The sequence below is a fragment of the Rhinatrema bivittatum genome, chromosome 5 (assembly GCF_901001135.1).
Source record: "Rhinatrema bivittatum chromosome 5, aRhiBiv1.1, whole genome shotgun sequence".
Taxonomy (NCBI): domain Eukaryota; kingdom Metazoa; phylum Chordata; class Amphibia; order Gymnophiona; family Rhinatrematidae; genus Rhinatrema; species Rhinatrema bivittatum.
In genome coordinates this window covers 264737444-264755917 of record NC_042619.1, presented here as the reverse complement: position 1 = coordinate 264755917, position 18474 = coordinate 264737444, and the positions used below count along the sequence as shown (strand labels likewise).

At 45.3% G+C, this 18474-nt stretch overlaps 1 protein-coding gene across 2 annotated transcripts in view; it reads right to left on the bottom strand.

The window, feature by feature from the left end:
* The window catches only part of LOC115092719 (disintegrin and metalloproteinase domain-containing protein 9-like), a 506232-nt gene that overhangs the window by 8390 nt on the left and 479368 nt on the right, over nucleotides 1-18474 (bottom strand). For both annotated transcript variants that reach the window (XM_029603960.1, XM_029603961.1), the window contains one exon: nucleotides 13786-13873. In XM_029603960.1, the coding sequence (XP_029459820.1) occupies nucleotides 13786-13873 (88 nt within the window). The remainder of the gene's footprint in view (nucleotides 1-13785; nucleotides 13874-18474) is intronic.

Below are 18474 nucleotides of genomic sequence, written 5' to 3'. Positions count from 1 at the left end.
CTGAAGGTTGGGGTGGCGCAATTGGCCGTTCCTCTGAGATATCAGGGACGGGTCCGAGCCTAGAGGAATCTGTGGACACAGTGAGAGATCCCGAAGGATGGGAAACCAAGCCTGACGTGGCCAGTAAGGGGCTATGAGAATCATGAGACCCTTGTCCATGCGTAGCTTCACGAGAGTCTTGCTGATGAGAGGAAGTGGTGGGTAGTCATAAAGTAGACCTTCCCTCCAGGAGAGGGCGAAAGCATCCCGAAGTGGAATGTTGCGACTGCGATGGAGAGAGCAGAAGTTGTCCACCTTGCGATTCTGCAGAGATGTGAATAGGTCGATAGTTGGATGCCTCCCACTTCTGAAATAGACTGTCTGCAACTACAGGGTTGAGGGACCACTCATGGGGCTGGAATTCCTGACTGAGATTGTCCGCTAAAACATTGTCCACACCCGCCAGGTAGGTTGCTCTGAGAAGCATAGCCTGGGATAAAGCAAAAGCCCAAATCTGTGCCACTTCCTGACAAAGGAGGTAGGATCTGGTTCCTCCCTGTTTGTTGATGTACCACATCACTACCTGGTTGTCTGTCTGGATCAGGATTGCTTTGTTGGACAAACAGTCCCGAAAGGCAGAGAGAGCATATTGGATTGCTCGGAGCTCTAGAAAATTTATTTGATGTTGCGACTCCTCCGCTGACCAGGTTCCCTGAGTTTGCAGGTTGTTGACATGTGCTCCCCAACCTAGGTTGGAAACATCGGTTGTCAAAATTATTTGAGGTTCTGGAGCTTGAAAAGGCAGGCCTTGAAGTAGATGGGACTCCAGGATCCACCATGCCAGTGAGAGACGAAGTCGCCGGGTGATGTGGACAATGTTGGACATTGGATGATGTGCCTGTGACCACTGGGACTTTAATGTCCATTGAGTTACTCTCATGGCTAGACGAGCCATTGGAGTTACATGGATCGACGCGCCGTCGTGGTTTGACGAGAGCGTATGCTCTGTGCCAATGACTCTAGTGTGTGAGCTTGGTCCCTGGGAAGAAAAGCTCTTGCTTGGACCGTGTCGAGATCCGCTCCTATAAAGGAAAGGAACTGAGATGGAGTCAGGTGAGATTTCTGATAACTGATCAGAAATCCCAATCAGAGTAGTAATTGCATGGTAAGTTGGAGGGAGTGCAGAACTCCTTCCGATGACTGAGCTTTCAGTAACCAGTCGTCCAGGTAAGGATAGACATGAATGTCCAGTCTTCTTAAGTATGCAGCTACTATAGCTAGGCACTTTGTGAACACCCGAGGGGCTAATGCTAGGCCGAACGGGAGGACTTTGTATTGGAAATGTTGGTTCCCAACAAGGAAGCGGAGGTATTTTCTGTGAGACGGGTTAATTGCGATGTGCATGAATGCGTCTTTGAGGTCTAGAGAGCAAAGCCAATCCCCTCGTTGAAGAACTGGAAGCAAAGAGCCCAGGGTTGCCATCCAAAATTTCTCTTTCCAAAGATGTTTGTTTAAAGCCCTTAAGTCTAATATTGGGTGAATCCCTCCAGTCTTTTTTGGAATTAAAAAGTATCGGGAGTAGAATCCGTGTCCTCCTTGGACGACAGGAACCAGTTCTATGGCATTTGCTTGCAGCAGGGAGGATACCTCTTGCTGCAGTTGAAGACAGTGATCGGAAGAGGGCCACCCCGGCCAAGGTGGAGTATCTGACGGAATGGAGAGGAAATTTAGATGGTAGCCTTGAGAGACAATTGCTTGCACCAGGCGGTCGGTGGTGATGGTTAGCCACTTGGTGGAAAAGTGGCATAAGCCGTCGCCCACAGGTAGATTGGGCAATGGAGGATGGTCTTTGCTCTGAGATTTCAATTACCCCAATATTGACTGGGTAAATGTATCATCGGGACACGCTAGAGAGATAACGTTCCTGGATGGAAGAAATGATAGCTTTATGGAGCAATTGGTTCAGGAACCGACAAGAGAGGGAGCAATTTTAGATCTAATTCTCAGTGGAGCACAGGACTTGGTGAGAGAGGTAACGGTAGTGGGGCCGCTTGACAATAGTGATCATAATATGATCAAATTTGAATTAATGACTGGAAGAGGAACAGTATGCAAATCCACGGCTCTCGTGCTAAACTTCCAAAAGGGAAACTTTGATAAAATGAGAAAAATTGTTAGAAAAAAAATGAAAGGAGCAGCTACAAAAGTAAAAAATGTGCAAGAGGCATGGTCATTGTTAAAAAAATACCATTCTAGAAGCACAGTCCAGATGTATTCCACACATTAAGAAAAGTGGAAAGAAGGCAAAACGATTACCAGCATGGTTAAAATGGGAGGTGAAAGAAGCTATTTTAGCCAAAAGATCTTCATTCAAAAATTGGAAGAAGGATCCAACAGAAGAAAATAGGATAATGCATAAACGTTGGCAAGTTAAATGTAAGACATTGATAAGACAGGCTAAGAGAGAATTTGAAAAGAAGTTGACCATAGAGGCAAAAACTCACAGTAAAAACTTTTTAAAATATATCCGAAGCAGAAAGCCTGTGAGGGAGTCATTTGGTCTGTTAGATGATCGAGGTATTAAAGGGGTACTTAGAGAAGAGAAGGCCATCGCGGAAAGATTAAATGATTTTTTTTCTTTGGTGTTTACTGAAGAGGATATTGGGGTGGTACCCGTACTGGAGAAGGTTTTCATAGGTAATGATTCAGATGGACTGAACCAAATCACGGTGAACCTAGAAGATATGGTAGGCATGATTGACAAAGGGGTAGATTTTATAATTTTGCGTGAGCACGTACTTTTGTTTGCGCACCAGGCACGAACAAAAGTACGCTGGATTTTATAAGATACGCACGTAGCCGCGCGTATCTTATAAAATACGGGGTCGGCGCGTGCAAGGGGGTGCACATTTGTGCAACCTGCGCGCGCCGAGCCCAGCGCGCGCTGCCTGTTCCCTCCGATTTCGGAGCGGCCTCGGAGGGAATTTTCCTTCACCCACCTTCCCCTCCCTTCCCCTACCTAACCCACCCCCCCGGCTCTATCTAAACCTCCCCTTACCTTTGTTGCACGATTTATGCCTGCTAAAAGCAGACGTAAATCTGCGCGCGCCAGCGGGCTGCTGGCGTGCCATCACCCGACCTAGGGCCTGGTCCGGAGGCCTCGACCACCCCCCGGGCCCGCCCCCGCAATGCCGCTTCACGCCCCCGAAACGCCGCGTCATTTAGGACACGCCCCGACATGCCCCTTTTACAAAGCCCTGGGACTTATGCGCGTCCTGGGGCTCTGCGTGCGCCGGCGGCCTATGCAAAATAGGCGCGCCAGGGCCCTGCGCACGTAAATCCGGCCCAAACTGAAGAGTAGTAAATCACCTGGACCGGATGGTATACATCCCAGATTTCTGAAGGAACTAAAAAATGAAATTTCAGACCTATTAGTAAAAATTTGTAACCTGTCATTAAAATCATCCATTGTACCCGAAGACTGGAGGATAGCAAATGTAACCCCAATATTTAAAAAGGGCTCCAGGGGCGATCTGGGAAACTACAGACCAGTTAGCCTGACTTCAGTACCAGGAAAAATAGTGGAAAGTGTTCTAAACATCAAAATCACAGAGCATATAGAAAGACATGGTTTAATGGAACAAAGTCAGCATGGCTTTACCCAAGGCAGGTCTTGCCTCACAAATCTGCTTCACTTTTGTGAAGGAGTTAATAAACATGTGGATAAAGGTGAACTGGTAGATGTAGTATACTTGGATTTTCAGAAGGCGTTTGACAAAGTTCCTCATGAGAGGCTTCTAGGAAAAGTAAAAAGTCATGGGATAGGTGGCGATGTCCTTTTGTGGATTGCAAACTGGCTAAAAGACGGGAAATAGAGAGTAGGATTAAATGGACAATTTTCTCAGTGGAAGGGTATGGGCAGTGGAGTGCCTCAGGGATCTGTATTGGGACCCTTACTTTTCAATATATTTATAAATGATCTGGAAAGAAATACGACGAGTGAGGTAATCAAATTTGCAGATGATACAAAATTGTTCAGAGTAGTTAAATCACAAGCAGATTGTGATAAATTGCAGGAAGACCTTGTGAGACTGGAAAATTGGGCATCAAAAGGCAGATGAAATTTAATGTGGATAAGTGCAAGGTGATGCATATAGGGAAAAATAACCCATGCTATAGTTACACAATGTTAGGTTCCATATTAGGTGCTACTACCCAAGAAAGAGATCTAGGCGTCATAGTGGATAACACATTGAAATCGTCGGTTCAGTGTGCTGCGGCAATCAAAAAAGCAAACAGAATGTTGGGAATTATTAGAAAGGGAATGGTGAATAAAACGGAAAATGTCATAAAGCCTCTGTATCGCTCCATGGTGAGACCGCACCTTGAATACTGTGTACAATTCTGGTCGCCGCATCTCAAAAAAGATATAATTGCGATGGAGAAGGTAAAGAGAAGGGCTACCAAAATGATAAGGGGAATGGAAAAGCTCCCCTATGAGGAAAGACTAAAGAGGTTAGGACTTTTCAGCTTGGAGAAGAGAAGGCTGAGGGGGGATATGATAGAGGTGTTTAAAATCATGAGAGGTCTAGAACGGGTAGATGTGAATCGGTTATTTACTCTTTCGGATAATAGAAAGACTAGGGGGGCACTCCATGAAGTTAGCATGTGGCACATTTAAAACTAATCGGAGAAAGTTCTTTTTTACTCAACGCGCAATTAAACTCTGGAATTTGTTGCCGGAGGATGTGGTTAGTGCAGTTAGTATAGCTGTGTTTAAAAAAGGATTGGATAAGTTCTTGGAGGAGAAGTGCATTACCTGCTATTAATTAAGTTGACTTAGAAAATAGCCACTGCTATTACTAGCAACGGTAACATGGAATAGATTTAGTTTTTGGGTACTTGCCCGGTTCTTGTGGCCTAGATTGGCCACTGTTGGAAACAAGATGCTGGGCTTGATAGACCCTTGGTCTGACCCAGTATGGCATGTTCTTATGTTCTTAAGTCTGGAGTCAAAATTCCACTATAGGAGTGGGTTGAGCAGGAGTTTGAGCTTTCTGAGCTCGAGGCTGACGCACTGTGGACTTCTGGAAAGGCCGTGACGGGCGACCTCGAGATGCCGGTGGATAATATATATGGGACTTGTAAGTTGTTCGTTTAGCGTCGCACCTGAAGGAGCATTTGGATGGAGTGGAAAGATCCGCCTGGGCTGCCGAGAGCTGACGAAGCGTTTCACTATGGTCCTTCAGTTGGGCCACCATCTCCTGAATTTTATCACCAAACAGGTTAACCCCTGTGCAAGGGAGGTCGGCCAAACGATCCGGCACTTCAGGACGGAAATCAGAAGATTTTAACCAAGCCCAGTGGCGGGCGCTGATACCAGCCACAGATAGACGGGAGGCCGTGTTGAAAATATCGTATGCCGAGCGGACCTCATGCTTTCCCGCGTCAAATCCCGTCTTTATGATGGTATTCAGCTGGTCTTGAAGCTGGTCAGGAAGGGATTCTCCAAATTCTTGTAGCTGCTTAAACAGGTTACGGGTGTACTGGGTCATATATAATTGATATGACGCAATGTGCGAGATATGCATGGCCCCATGAAATATCTTGCATCCTAAAGCATCAAGGAATTTCTGTTCCTTCCCAGGGGGCGCTGAAGAATGGGGTTTTGGATGCCTTGCCTTCTTTTGGGCGGAGTCCACCACCACCGACTGATAAGCTAGCTGTCTCTTCTGAAATCCCGGGGAAGGCTGGACAGGTAAATAGCGTCCATTTTACAGTTTACGGGCAGAACCGATCCAGGATGCTCCTAGTTACGTTGCATCAGGTCTCGCAAGACTTCATGAACTGGGACCAACATGATTTCTTTAGGGGGATCCAGGAGTTGCAGGACTTCTAGCATTTTATGTCTAGAATCTTCTTCCGTCTGCAGTTGGAAGGGGATGGTCTCCGCCATTTCCTTTATAAAATTTATAAAGGAGAGGAGAGGTCTTCCGGTGGAGACTTACGCCTTTCGTCTGGAGGAGACGGCTCTGATAGAACTTCTGTGGAGTCCTGGGTATCCGTGGAATCATCTGTCCAGGGATCATAAAGCTGATTGCCTGCATCCCTAGGTGGTCCAAGTGGAAAACATGGAACTTCTCCAGCCAGAGGTTGAGGTTGGACAGGTATTGGTGCTGGCATCGAGGGACCTGGTGTTGGCATCGAAAAACCGAGATCCGGCATCGGCACCAGCTGTCCGGGCATCGATGACACTGGGATTTCGTCAGTGGCCTCGATGGTGGTTCTCCCGATGGCTCTGGGACCAGCTCCGGTGAGGTATCCTCCTCCCCTGAAGAAAGTGGGATGGGCGTTGATGGAATCATCGGTATCTGTGATTTTCTCAGTGCCCCTGGTAGGGCACCGATGAGCAGAACCAACTTATACAGGAAAGACAGTAGCACCGGAGGCATCGGTGTCAGTTCCGGAAGAGGCAACGGTGCTGGTGTCTGTGGTCGTGGAAGGCTTTGGATCGCCTGGACCACAGCCATTTGTACCATCCGGTGCAATTCCTCTCGGAGCGCTGGGGTGGTGAGCCCCAGGTCCGGAGTGGGAGGCACTTCGGGCAGTACCGGAGGGTCCACCGATCCCGGTGGAGTCTCGGTAGCCCCTTCCACCGAAGGCACGGGATGCCTCGGTGCATCCGGCTTCGAGGACACTGGACGCTCCTCGGCTCAGGTCTTTTTCATCGGCGGTTCTGTTGATGGCTCCACCGACATATTGGAAGTGGAAGGCACCGACCTCCGATGTTTATGTCTGTGCTTCTCTTGACGGTCTTCTTTCCACGATTCCGGCATCGATGATGTAGACGCCGAGGACTGGGACAGCAATTGGGTGTCTTCAGCCTCAGAGCGACTTCGATGCTTCGGCGAGAATCGAGTCGGTACCTGCGGAGACTTGCGATGGAATAAAAGTGCCATCTTTTCCAACCGTGCCTTACAGCCCTTCCGAGTCATTTGGGCACAATCGGTACACGTCTCCACGTCATGCGACAGTCCGAGGCATAAAACACATAAATGAAGGTCTATGATTGACATAGTCCTCGGACAGTCAGGGCACCGACAAAAACCCATCGCCATCGTGGCCATTGAAAAATTTAGGCCGGCCGCGGTTGGCACCTACAAGGCTTACAGAGGTCCCCGCCAGGAACCAACTGAAAAACGGTGGTAAACTTTCCACATGACCTGGAATTCAATGGCGAAGAAGGGAAACCCCTAGGGGGTATAAACTTTTGCAAGTTTTGAAAATAATTTCCTGAGGAAATTTTCCAGTCAGGAACTGTGAAGAGCACCAAAAATCCACGTGGCTATTAGCTGAGTGGAAAAAAAGAGACTGAAGGGAGACCCCTGCTGGATGCAGGGTTATTGCCATGCTGGGCATGCCCAGTAGGTGCCAGTCAAAGTTCTAGAAACTTTGACAAAAGTATTCCGTGATTGGCTCAATCAGATGATGTCACCCACATGTGAGGACTACATCCTGCTTGTCCTGTGAGAAAGAGGAAATAAGCAAGTTTGCTTACCATAAACGGTGTTTCCATAGATAGCAGGATGAATTAGCCAGCTGTCTGGGGAAGCGCCGCGATCCTGGGTAGGCAGAGCTTCTCTTAGCTGATCACAGAGTTTTCAACTCTGTGCGTCTACGCGGTCGTCTTCCCGCGCAGTTCCCTCACCACTTCAGTTTCTTTGTAGCCAAGCGAGAGGTAAGTCCAGAAGGTATGCCTGTCTCTGTGTGACCGTCTAGGGAGGAGGGATGGAATGCATGGCTAATTCATCCTGCTATCTACGGAAACACCGTTTACGGTAAGCAAACTTGCTTTTTCCCGTCGATAGCAGGGCTTAATTAGCCATGCTGTCTGGGAGTCCCAAGCTCCCGGGTTGTGTCCTTGTATATTTATTGTTTGTATGTTTGGACATCAATCCCTGAAGTAGTAAACAGTCTCATGTTCTTTTTAGTGATGATAAGACTGCTGTACCTAGTGCTGCATCAGAGGTCATTTGCTGTTGTAGGCAATAATGCGATGTGAAGGTATGAATGGACGACCATGTTGCCGCTTTGCAGATATCAATTAAGGGAACTTTGTTCAAGTGGGCAACAGATGCTGTGGTGGCGCGGATTTGGTGCGCCTGAGGCTTTGTGATTAGTTTAATGGAAAGTTTATTGTAGCAAAAAAGTATGCATTGTGATAACCAACTGGCTATGGTCCTTTTTGAGACTGGTTGTCCAGGATCATTTGGGTTAAAGGACAGGAACAGTTGAGAAGGCCTCGAAGTTGAGTGAGTCCTTTTCTTATAGTAAGCCAATGTTCTCTTACAGTCCAACGTGTGTAAAGGCTTTTTATGTTCGTTATTATGTGGTTTTGGCATAAAAATAGGAAGAGTTATGGTTTGATTAAGATGAAAAAATGTTACCATCTTAGGCAGAAAGGAAGGGTGAGTACGAAGTGTCACCTTGTCATGGTAGAATTCAAGATAAGGGGAGTAGTGAACCAAGGTTTGTAGTTCGCTGACTCTCCTTGCAGAAGTAATGGCAATGAGAAAAACTGTTTTCCATGTCATATATTTGATGTGACTAGAGTCTAATGGTTCGAAAGGTGGAAGCATTAGCTGTTCCAGCACTGCATTTAAATCTCATGGAATTGGAGGTTTAGTCACTGGTGGCCAAAGCCGGATCATTCCTTTCATGAATCTAGAAATCAACGGATGGTTAGACATTGGAAGGTTATTAAAGGGCTCATGAAAGGCTGCTATAGCACTGATATGAACTCGCACCAAAGTGGTGGCTAGTCTTGCTTCATATAGTGTGTGCAGATATTGCAGTAATTGAGTGGCAGTGGATAAGAAAGGGTTTATGTTCTTTGGAGTACACCAGTCCAAGTACCGCTGCCACTTTCCTTTGTAGTTACATCTGGTTGAAGGTTTCCGTGACGCAATAAGGATATCTTCTAATTGAGAGGATAAACCTAAGGGAGTTAGTATTTGCCTTTCAATCTCCACACTGTGAGATGACGTGATTGATTCATGGGGTGAAGTAATGAGCCCCCTTCCTGTGTCAGAAGATGTGGAAGGTTTTGTAGCGTTATTGGTGGATGAATGGAAAGTTTCACGAGATAAGTGTACCATGGCTGCCTTGGCCACTCCGGGGCTATTAGAATCATGTCTGATATGTCTTGGATGCATTTCTGAATCATACGAGATATGAGTAGAATGGGTGGATAGGCGTACATCAAGCCTGGCATCCATGGAATGAGAAAGGCATCTCTAGCCATCCTTTGATTGCTGGGATAAATTGAGCAAAAGGTTTGGACTTGCCTGTTTGCTTCTGTGGCAAAGAGGTCTATTCTGGGAAACCCCCACTGTTTGAAGATGGTTTGAGCCACTTCTGGATTTAAGGTCCATTCGTGTGGATGAAAAATCCGACTGAGACGATCTGCTGTTACATTGTCCAGACCTGGAAGATAAGTTGCTTGAATTGATACTTGGGCTTTTAGTGTCCAGTGTAGAATTCATTAGAGATGTGAATCGTGTCCTCGATCGTCTTATCGATCGATTTCGTCTGGGAGGGGGAGGGAATCGTATTGTTGCCGTTTGGGTGGGTAAAGTATCGTGAAAATCGTTAAAATAGTGAGCCGGCACACTAAAACCCCCTAAAACCCACCCCGACCCTTTAAATTAAATCCCCCACCCTCCCGAACCCCCCCCCCCCCAAATGCTTTAAATTACCTGGGGATCCAGCGGTGGTCCGGAACGGTGGCGGTCCGAAACGGCCTCCTGCTATTGAATCGCGTTGTCTTCAGCCGGCGCCATTTTGCAAAATGGCCACCGCAAAATGGCGGCGGCCATAGACCAACACGATTCGACTGGAGGAGGTTGTTCCAGACCCCCGCTGGACTTTTGGCAAGTCTTGTGGGGGTCAGGAGGCCCTCCCAAGCTGGCCAAAAGTTCCTGGGGGTCCAGCGGGGGTCTGGGAGCGATTTCCTGCCGCGAATCGTTTTCCGTACGGAAAATGGCGCCGGCAGGAGATCGACTGCAGGAGGTCGTTCAGCGGGGGCTCAGGATATGGAAAATAAAAATATAGGAGTTTTTCTTACCCGATTAAAGTGTTGCCCATTTTCCAGTCTTTTATTTAATGCCAACGTGTGCCAAGCAAAAAAATACTTTTTCAGTCTTTTTCTTTCTTCTAATATTTCAGAGACAAGAGACCACGCACTCCCCTCTATCCTAGGAAGCTTCATGTGCATTTTAATTAAAGTGAAAAGGGGCCCCTTTCAACTAGACAGATAAGATTTAGCTTTTTTTCAAAGCTCTTCCTGTGAATCAAATGGTTGAAGCTGCCCAAGGCCAGAAATTCAAAACTTTAAACATTCCTTTCCCACTACAGATAGGGATTAGCTGTAAACAGCTCTTCTCAAGGTCTGTAAAGGGGGAGAAGAGTGGCCTGGAATTTTTCCAGCAGAGGCCTTGACTAATGCTATGGTTTCTCTTATGGCCTATTGATTACTGACTACACTGAATATAGGTAATTATCAATAAAGCACAAAATAATAACATTTTCTGACAATGCTGTATCCTGTTGGTGAGCATGGAGGAATGATAGATCTTTTTTCCAAAATCATCTAGGCATTTATTCTCTCTACCTGGTGGAGTATTTGAATGCAGCTTATTTCGTTTTGCCTTCAACATTGCAGATTCTACTACGATGGATTGGTGAGGTAGTTGGGCAGACTCGTATATTGGTGAATTACGCATCTTGTATTTGATGTCAATCTTTCTTGAAGTAGCCGGTGATGAGAAAGGAGTCTTCCAAATTTTAAAGAGTAGATTTTCTAATACCGAATGAGGAGGAAGAGCAGTGGGCTCGGGAGGAGATTCAAATATTTTTAATATACCGAGCATTTCAGCTCTGCGGTCAGGTATTCTTCCTGTTTTCACCTGAAGAAGACTGCCTACTTTCTCAACCAATTTTGCATAGGTCAAGTCTTCTGGAGGAGAATACGGTTCAGGTAGACCTTCCTGGGGATCCGATGGCATTCTCGTTGAAGAATTCAGAGAATGAACTGATTCCAGAGAACCTGGGCTGAGAGGTTGAGTTGGAGTATCTTCTTTTGCCGGTTCTAGAGGTTCTACAGCTGGAGGTGATGCAGGGGAACCTTCTGGAGAATGTTGTGGTGGTAATTCTTTTGTTTTTTCCAGTTCTTGGAAAAAAGAGCTGAGAATATCTGAGATTTTCGTCATAGTAGATGCCGCCAAAGTACCCTGTGGAGGAATGTGTAACTTTTGCTTTGGGGTTTTTGTTGGAATTGCTGCAAGCAAAATGTCCTCAGGTGCTTTTCCCTTGTGTTGACCTTGAGGAGGTATAATCAGTGAAGGGCAGATACAATTTGTTAATGGCATTTGTAAGGAAGGAGAACATCTCTTTTCTCTAGAGAGCGATGAGAGTGGCCATAGAACTACCACTAGGAGAACAGCCTGATGATAAAGATTCTGATGCCAAAAAGCCTGCAATGTCTACGTCAGAAGTTAAGGACATTCTTGATGAACTTCTTGATCTTATTATTTGTATGTAGAATCTGTATGATGCGACTTATGGCGATGTTTGCCCGATGCACCTCATTCTGGTGATTGAAGGTGCATTGTTTTAGCGCCATGAACTGTAGGAGCATCCCGGATTATTCTATGCTCCGTGGGTGTGTCGTGCAATAAGCTTCGCGCCGTATATGCTCCATGTGCTCTGGTTGCTCCATGCGCCGCGGCTGCTCCGTGTGCCGTGTGATGCGTCGATGATGCGTCATCGCGGCAATGAGCTGTAGACATACCATACGCATCTTCGTCAGTTTTGAAGCGTCGTGTTGAGATTTTGACGATGCTGACGACGCAGGCTCCAAAAAAGTACCCGCCGGTACTTTGCACCGCAAATCCTCTGCCAGATGCCCGGCTTTTGAACGATGCCTTGAGGGTGTGTGAGACCCTGGCCTGGAGCATTTGTCAGGCCTCTCGAGTCCTGCTGGTCCCAGCGAGGACCCCCGCTTCGGGTGGGCCTTACCTGATTTTGCCGGTCCTGGTGAGGAATGGATGGAGGATGGTGGGGACGAAGATCCCATGTGGAGCCTCTCCATCTTCGCGGCCCGGTGTCGCGGAGACATCCTGCCACAGTCCCGGCACGACTTTTTGATCATGGTCCGGGCCTAAGCAAATGTAGCAATAATTATGTCCATCCGTGATGGACATAATTTTGCCACATTGGAAATATTTGAAACCAGACGGCTTCGGAGCCATCTAGGATGGGAATTCGTGAGAAAAAACGTGAAAATTCGACGAAAAATTATCCAGTCAGAGAAAAAATTTGCTAAGAGAAAAATCCCCGCGTGCGAATGGCTTGCAGAAAAAAAGAAACTGAAAAGGTGAGGGAACCGCACGGGAAGACAACCGCGCAGACCCACAGAGTTGAAAACTCTGTGATCAGCTAAGAGAAACTCCACCTACCCGGGATCGTGGCACTTCCCCAGATAGCATGGCTAATTCAGCCCTGCTATCGATGGGAAAACTCAAATGCAGCAACTTCATCTGCCAATTCCAAATTGCAACTAGTTGAAATGACTGCACACATATTCACATAAACATCAAACATGGCAGGATAAGTTATCTCTTTGCCCTACTAATTAATGCTTTTATATTTCTTAGCAATATCTCTAGGCTATATTCCTGACTGATAGCTTGGACATAATCATCATACAAATTATCATTTCTATAGCACAAGACTTTAAGGGCCTGATTTTCAAAAGCATTTAAGAGCTTAAAAATGGGTTTATATTTTTAAATGTACTTTACCCATATAAGTGGGTTTTGAACATTGCTACAATATATGCCATTGAATTGTCCATAGGATTTACCATGGAAGTGCACTTTACTCAAATAAATGGCTTTTAAAAATTGCTACAACAGTAGTTCATTTGCATGTGTAAATCCTTTTGAAAATTGTCCCCCAAAATGAGTACATTTAAAAATAAACAGAATCTGTAATGCAGATGTTTTATTAAGTAGTTATTTAGTCTTTCTTGTGCATCAGAGGTTTACTGTTTCCCCTAGTTACTACAATTCACAGCCTTAGATATTACAAAGCAAGGTTACTTGCTTTTAACTAATATTCTCCTTCCAAGAATCACACTAGCAATTTCCTGAGAATGAACAGCTAAATCCTGAATGATATTAAGGTTAAAAGAATTTGTATGGGCTAACACACATTGTTATTCTGAATACCATCTGCTAAATGTAGGCCAGAGCTTGAAGAGGGGAACACAGCGCTTTGTGAATTCTGTGATACCAGGGCTTAGTAAATGAGCTGCTTAGTTTTATTTTATTTATTTATTTATTTGAAATTTTTTTTGTATACCGACATTCGTTAGGCAAACATCACATCGGTTTCCATGTAACATAAAACTGGCCGACAGGGCTTTACAATGAAACTGATAAGGGAACTGGGTGGTGGTAAGAGAGGGGAAACAAAAAGGGAATTACTGTACGAAAAGAATACCTGCGATAATAGGTCAAGTGACTTGCCCAAGGTCACAAGGCGTGTCAGTGAACACTGGCTTCCCTGGGTCTCAACCCACTGCTCTAACAACTAGACCACTCCTCCATTCCTATGACTAATTAGAAAATGCTATATTGCCTCTTCCAGGATAGCATGGTATTAAAGACTAGGAATAAAGATGTAAAAGGAAAGGATTAAAAAATAAATTGCAACTAGTAGTTATTTGCTAACATTACAAACCAAAAGATGTTCTTCCTATTTCTTGGTGATGGCAGTTTGGAGGAGACCAGCCTGCATCACAGTGGCACGTGCCAATGGAATTGCATACCTGGAATACAGAGGAAGGATTAGCTGTAATAGTGGCCACAGTTATTCTTGTGGAAGAGAGAAGGTAGGCAACATGATGACATTATTGATCTAATTAATTATTTATGTATTTTATTTGATCTTCTGCTATACTAAAGTCAGCACAAAACAGATTGCAGAAATAATATATGGAAAGCAGGGTTGTTACTGTATGGACAATTCTGAGTATATCTTAAAGGAGTTGTTCTCTCTGAACAAAACAAACATAGAAGAAAGACAGCAAAGAATTATGAATATTATTCTATATGAGACAGATCTGAGAATTGCAGGCCTTCCGGAAAGAATGACTAGGTTATAAAACATAGCCTTGGCTCTGCTCCCACTCTGTCTACTGTTAGCCTTGCCTGAAACAAAGTGCTTGAATACTGAATAGAGGACTCTTATCGCAAGTCGTTTTGAGACCATGCAGTCCTCTATGCTAAAATGAACTCTTCACTTCTTATGAAAAGTGTGAAACACCCAAAGAATTGTGCTTGGCCCTCATCCATATACATTAATGGCAAGAGGTTGGTGGCACTTTATATAGACTAACTAATTTATTGAGTACAGAGTCCACTTCGTCAAATGCATGAAGTGTAGTAGAGGAGGTGGGTAAAGTATATTTGGAAAGAGGGGGGGGGGGGGGGGGGGAAGGATACAGAACAAAGAGAAGGCATCAAATTAAGCAGGGCAAGGCATGGAGAGTGTTAATAGCATTATAGTCCAGCCTACTGACAACTGAGATAATTATGAAAAGAATTATCTGAGAACAGTTAAGTTCATATTTATAGTGTGCCATTAAGCCATTGTCTCTGTTCAGATCTAGATTGATGGTGTGAAGTTTTTTGATGAGTTCCAAGTCAGCAGTTTCACAATGGAGTTTTGAAGTTCTTATGTAGGAGTATAGCAACCTTAAGGTTAGACAGAGAGTGTCCTGGAAGGTTTAAATGTTCTCCTACTGGTTTCTGAATATTGGCATTTCTAATTCAGATTTATGTCCATTTATTCTTTTCCTTATTGATTGACCTGTTTGTCCTGTGTAGACAGCAGAGGGACATTGTTGGCAGGCAATGCCATATATTACATTGGAAGAAGAGCTGGTGAATGAGGCCCAGATGTTGTAGTTGATGTTGTTGGTCCTGTGATGGTATTTATTAGGTTAATATGTGCACAGAACGAATATCTGGGTTTCTGGTGGAGTTCCTAAGTTGGTGTCATCATTGTACTCTTTTTGGTTGCTGGTGAGTATCTGTTTGAGAATGGGAGCTGTTGGTGAACCAGCATAGGCGTGCCACCTATGGCTTGCAAAAGGGTGGTATCATTGTTCAGGATGAGTTGTGGATCTTTGATGATATGTTTCAATGGTTTCAACTGGGAGCTCTAGGTAACAACCAAAGGTGTTCTGTTATTTTCTTTTTTTAGATATTTGTCAGGCTCTATTGATTGGAGTTTTTTTTATCTCATTGGGTGAGTACTGTAATCCCAAAAATGTCTGTTGTAATTTCTCCAGATGGGAGTCCCTCTCCAAGGGGTCAGAACAGATGCAATTATACCATAGGGCTTGGCTGCAGACAGCAGACCTGGTGGTAGGGGATGGGTGGAAGCTGGAGGTATGTAAGTATGTATGGTAGTTGGTGGGTTTTCAATATAATATGGTTCTTATGTATCCCTCATGTAGCTGGACAGTGGTATCCAGAAAATGGATTGTTCTAGACTTGATGGATTGTTGAATTCTTGGTGGAGTTCTTCAAGTCTGTGAGTTCAGATGATAAAGATGTCATCAATGTACTTAGGTAGAGGAGTAGCATCTGGGTGTAGGAGCTGAAGAAACATTGTTCTAAGTCAGCCATGAAATTGTTGGCATATTGTGAAGCCATGCGGGTACCCATGGCAAAGCCAAATCTGAAGTAGTTGTGTGTGAGGATAAGATGGAAATGTTTGTTGGCCAGATCAGCATTTGGGATGATATTCCTGATGGCTTATAGTCCATCTTTGTGGGGGATGTTGGTGTAAAGGGATTCAACATCCATGGTTGCCAGAATGGTGTTGTCTGGGATGTGGCCAATAGAATAGAGTTTCCTCAGAAAATCTGTGGAGTCACAAAGGTTGCTATGAGTACTGGTAGCATAGAGTCTGGGGATGGAGTCCATGTAGCCAGATACTCCTACTGTGAAGGTGTTGATGCTAGAAACAATGGGGATGTCTAGGGCTTCCTGATATGTATATTTTGGGTAATAGGAAGGAAGTACGTGGATTAAGTTCCTAAGGTGTGTTCAGGTAACTCTGTTGCCATATTCCAGTGGAGAATCCCTTCAGGAGATTGTGTAGTTCCTTCTGGTATTCTCCAGTAGGGTCTGAGGGAAGGGGCTTATAAAATGTTGTGTTGGAATGTTGTCTTTTTGCTTCCTGTGTATAGTCCAATCTATTCATGACAACCACTGCTTCTCCTTGTCATCTTGTTTGATAATGATATCTATTGTTTCAGAGGCTAGGGATAGCTTCTCATTCTGTGTGGCTGAGGGGCAAGCGCTGCCTAATTCAATGCCTTCTCTTTGTTCTGTGTCCTTTCTCCACCCTCCAGCCCCATTTCCATATATATTTTACCAATCTTCTCTACTATACTTCATGCATCTGATGAGATGGACCCTGTTCTTGAAGCTCATGTCTTAATAAACTGGTTAGTCTAAAATGTGCCACCCATCTCTTGTCACGTTTGCTATACCAAACTATCCCTTTGAAGATTTTTCATCCATATACATTGACTATGAAAGTATTATGCCTATTCACTTCTATAAAATTAAGTGAAACAAAGAAGCTAAGAAGCCCACCATCAAAGAGAGTTTGTCATTAGTGAACTCCCATCTATACCAACAGATACCCTCGGACCAGATCAATGAGCCTGTCTGCCTGCCTGCCTGCCTGCCCTTCAGTGTTACGGATAGACACTGACCAGAGATGCCTGCAATCATCTAAGCCTTCCAGACCTTAGTATATACAGATAAACACAGACACAGATATCTTCGTAGACAGAGCTTCCGTCTCCTTCAACTGCTGTCTGCCAGGGGGGTGAAAAAACATACTTTAACTTAATAAGAGGTCTGAATTTTGAAGTAGATAGCCTGTGATTGCTCTAAATTAAATGCACGCAAACTTGTGATCAATAATATATTGTGCTGTTTTAGAAACTGTGAAAATGCATCTAAGTTTCTAATTACTAAAACAATTGTTATATTATACAATGTTGGGATTACTACCTGATAATCCCCTTTTCCTTAGTGTAGACAGATGGACTCAGAACAAATGGGATAGTATCCGCGTGCTAGCAGTTGGAGACGGATCTGACGTCAGCACGGGGGCGTATATATCCCCACAGGAAGCGCAGCTATTCAGTAATCTTCCTTGCAAAAGCTGTTATAGATGTGTGTACTGACGCTCAGTTAAAAAGTGAAACAGGATTCCCCTGACCGATTGATAGTAGCTGGAGACCGCCAGCATTCCCAACAGGAAGGCGTGGACACCTGGTAGAGTGTACGCTCTAATGGAAACAGATGACATGGCTTACCTTGAATCGGTGATACCCATGTACGCAGGGAGCTGGGCGGGATGCTGAGTCCATCTGTCTACACTAAGGAAAAGGGGATTATCAGGTAGTAATCCCAACATTTCCTGGCGTGTAGCCAGATGGACTCAGAACAAATGGGATGTACAAAAGCTTTACTCCCAGCCTGGGCGGGAGGCTGCCTGAGGCCCATGTAGTACCGCCCTCGCAAATGCCGAGTCCTCCCTGGCCTGGACATCCAGACGATAGAACCTGGAGAAGGTATGGAGGGAGGACCATGTCGCCGCTTTACAGATTTCCGCAGGTGATAGCAACCTGGATTCTGCCCAAGATGCTGCTTGTGCTCTGGTAGAATGAGCCTTGACTTGTAGAGGCAGAGACTTCCCAGCCTCTACGTACGCTGCTCTGACAACTTCTTTAATCCAGCGGGCGATGGTGGGCCGCGAGGCCGCTTCACCTAGCTTCTTCCCGCTGTACAGGACGAACAGATGGTCCGTCTTACGTAGGTCTTGTGTAAGTTCCAAATATCTGGGCAGCAAACTGCCAATGTCGAGATGGCGTAATAAACGCCCTTCTTCAGATTTCTTCAGACCCGCCGTGGTAGGCAAGGATATGGTTTGATTAAGTTGAAACTGTGAAACCACTTTAGGTAGAAAGGAGGGAACCGTACGAAGATGGATAGCCTCTGGAGTGATTCTGAGAAAGGGATCACGGCAGGACAATGCTTGTAGCTCTGAGATGCGGCGGGCTGAACATACAGCCAGCAAGAATACCATCTTCAAGGTGAGAGAACGAAGAGACAGGCCCCGAAGGGGTCTGAAGGTGGATCCCGCGAGGAAATCCAAAACAAGTTTGAGGTTCCACAAAGGTACAGGCCACTTCAGTGGCGGACGAATATGCTTGACTCCCTGCAGGAAGCGAGAAGCATCCTGGTGCTTGGCGATGGTCTTGCCATCCCTCCTGGGACCATAGCAAGACAGCGCAGCCACCTGAACCTTGATGGAGCTGAGGGAGAGACCCTTCTG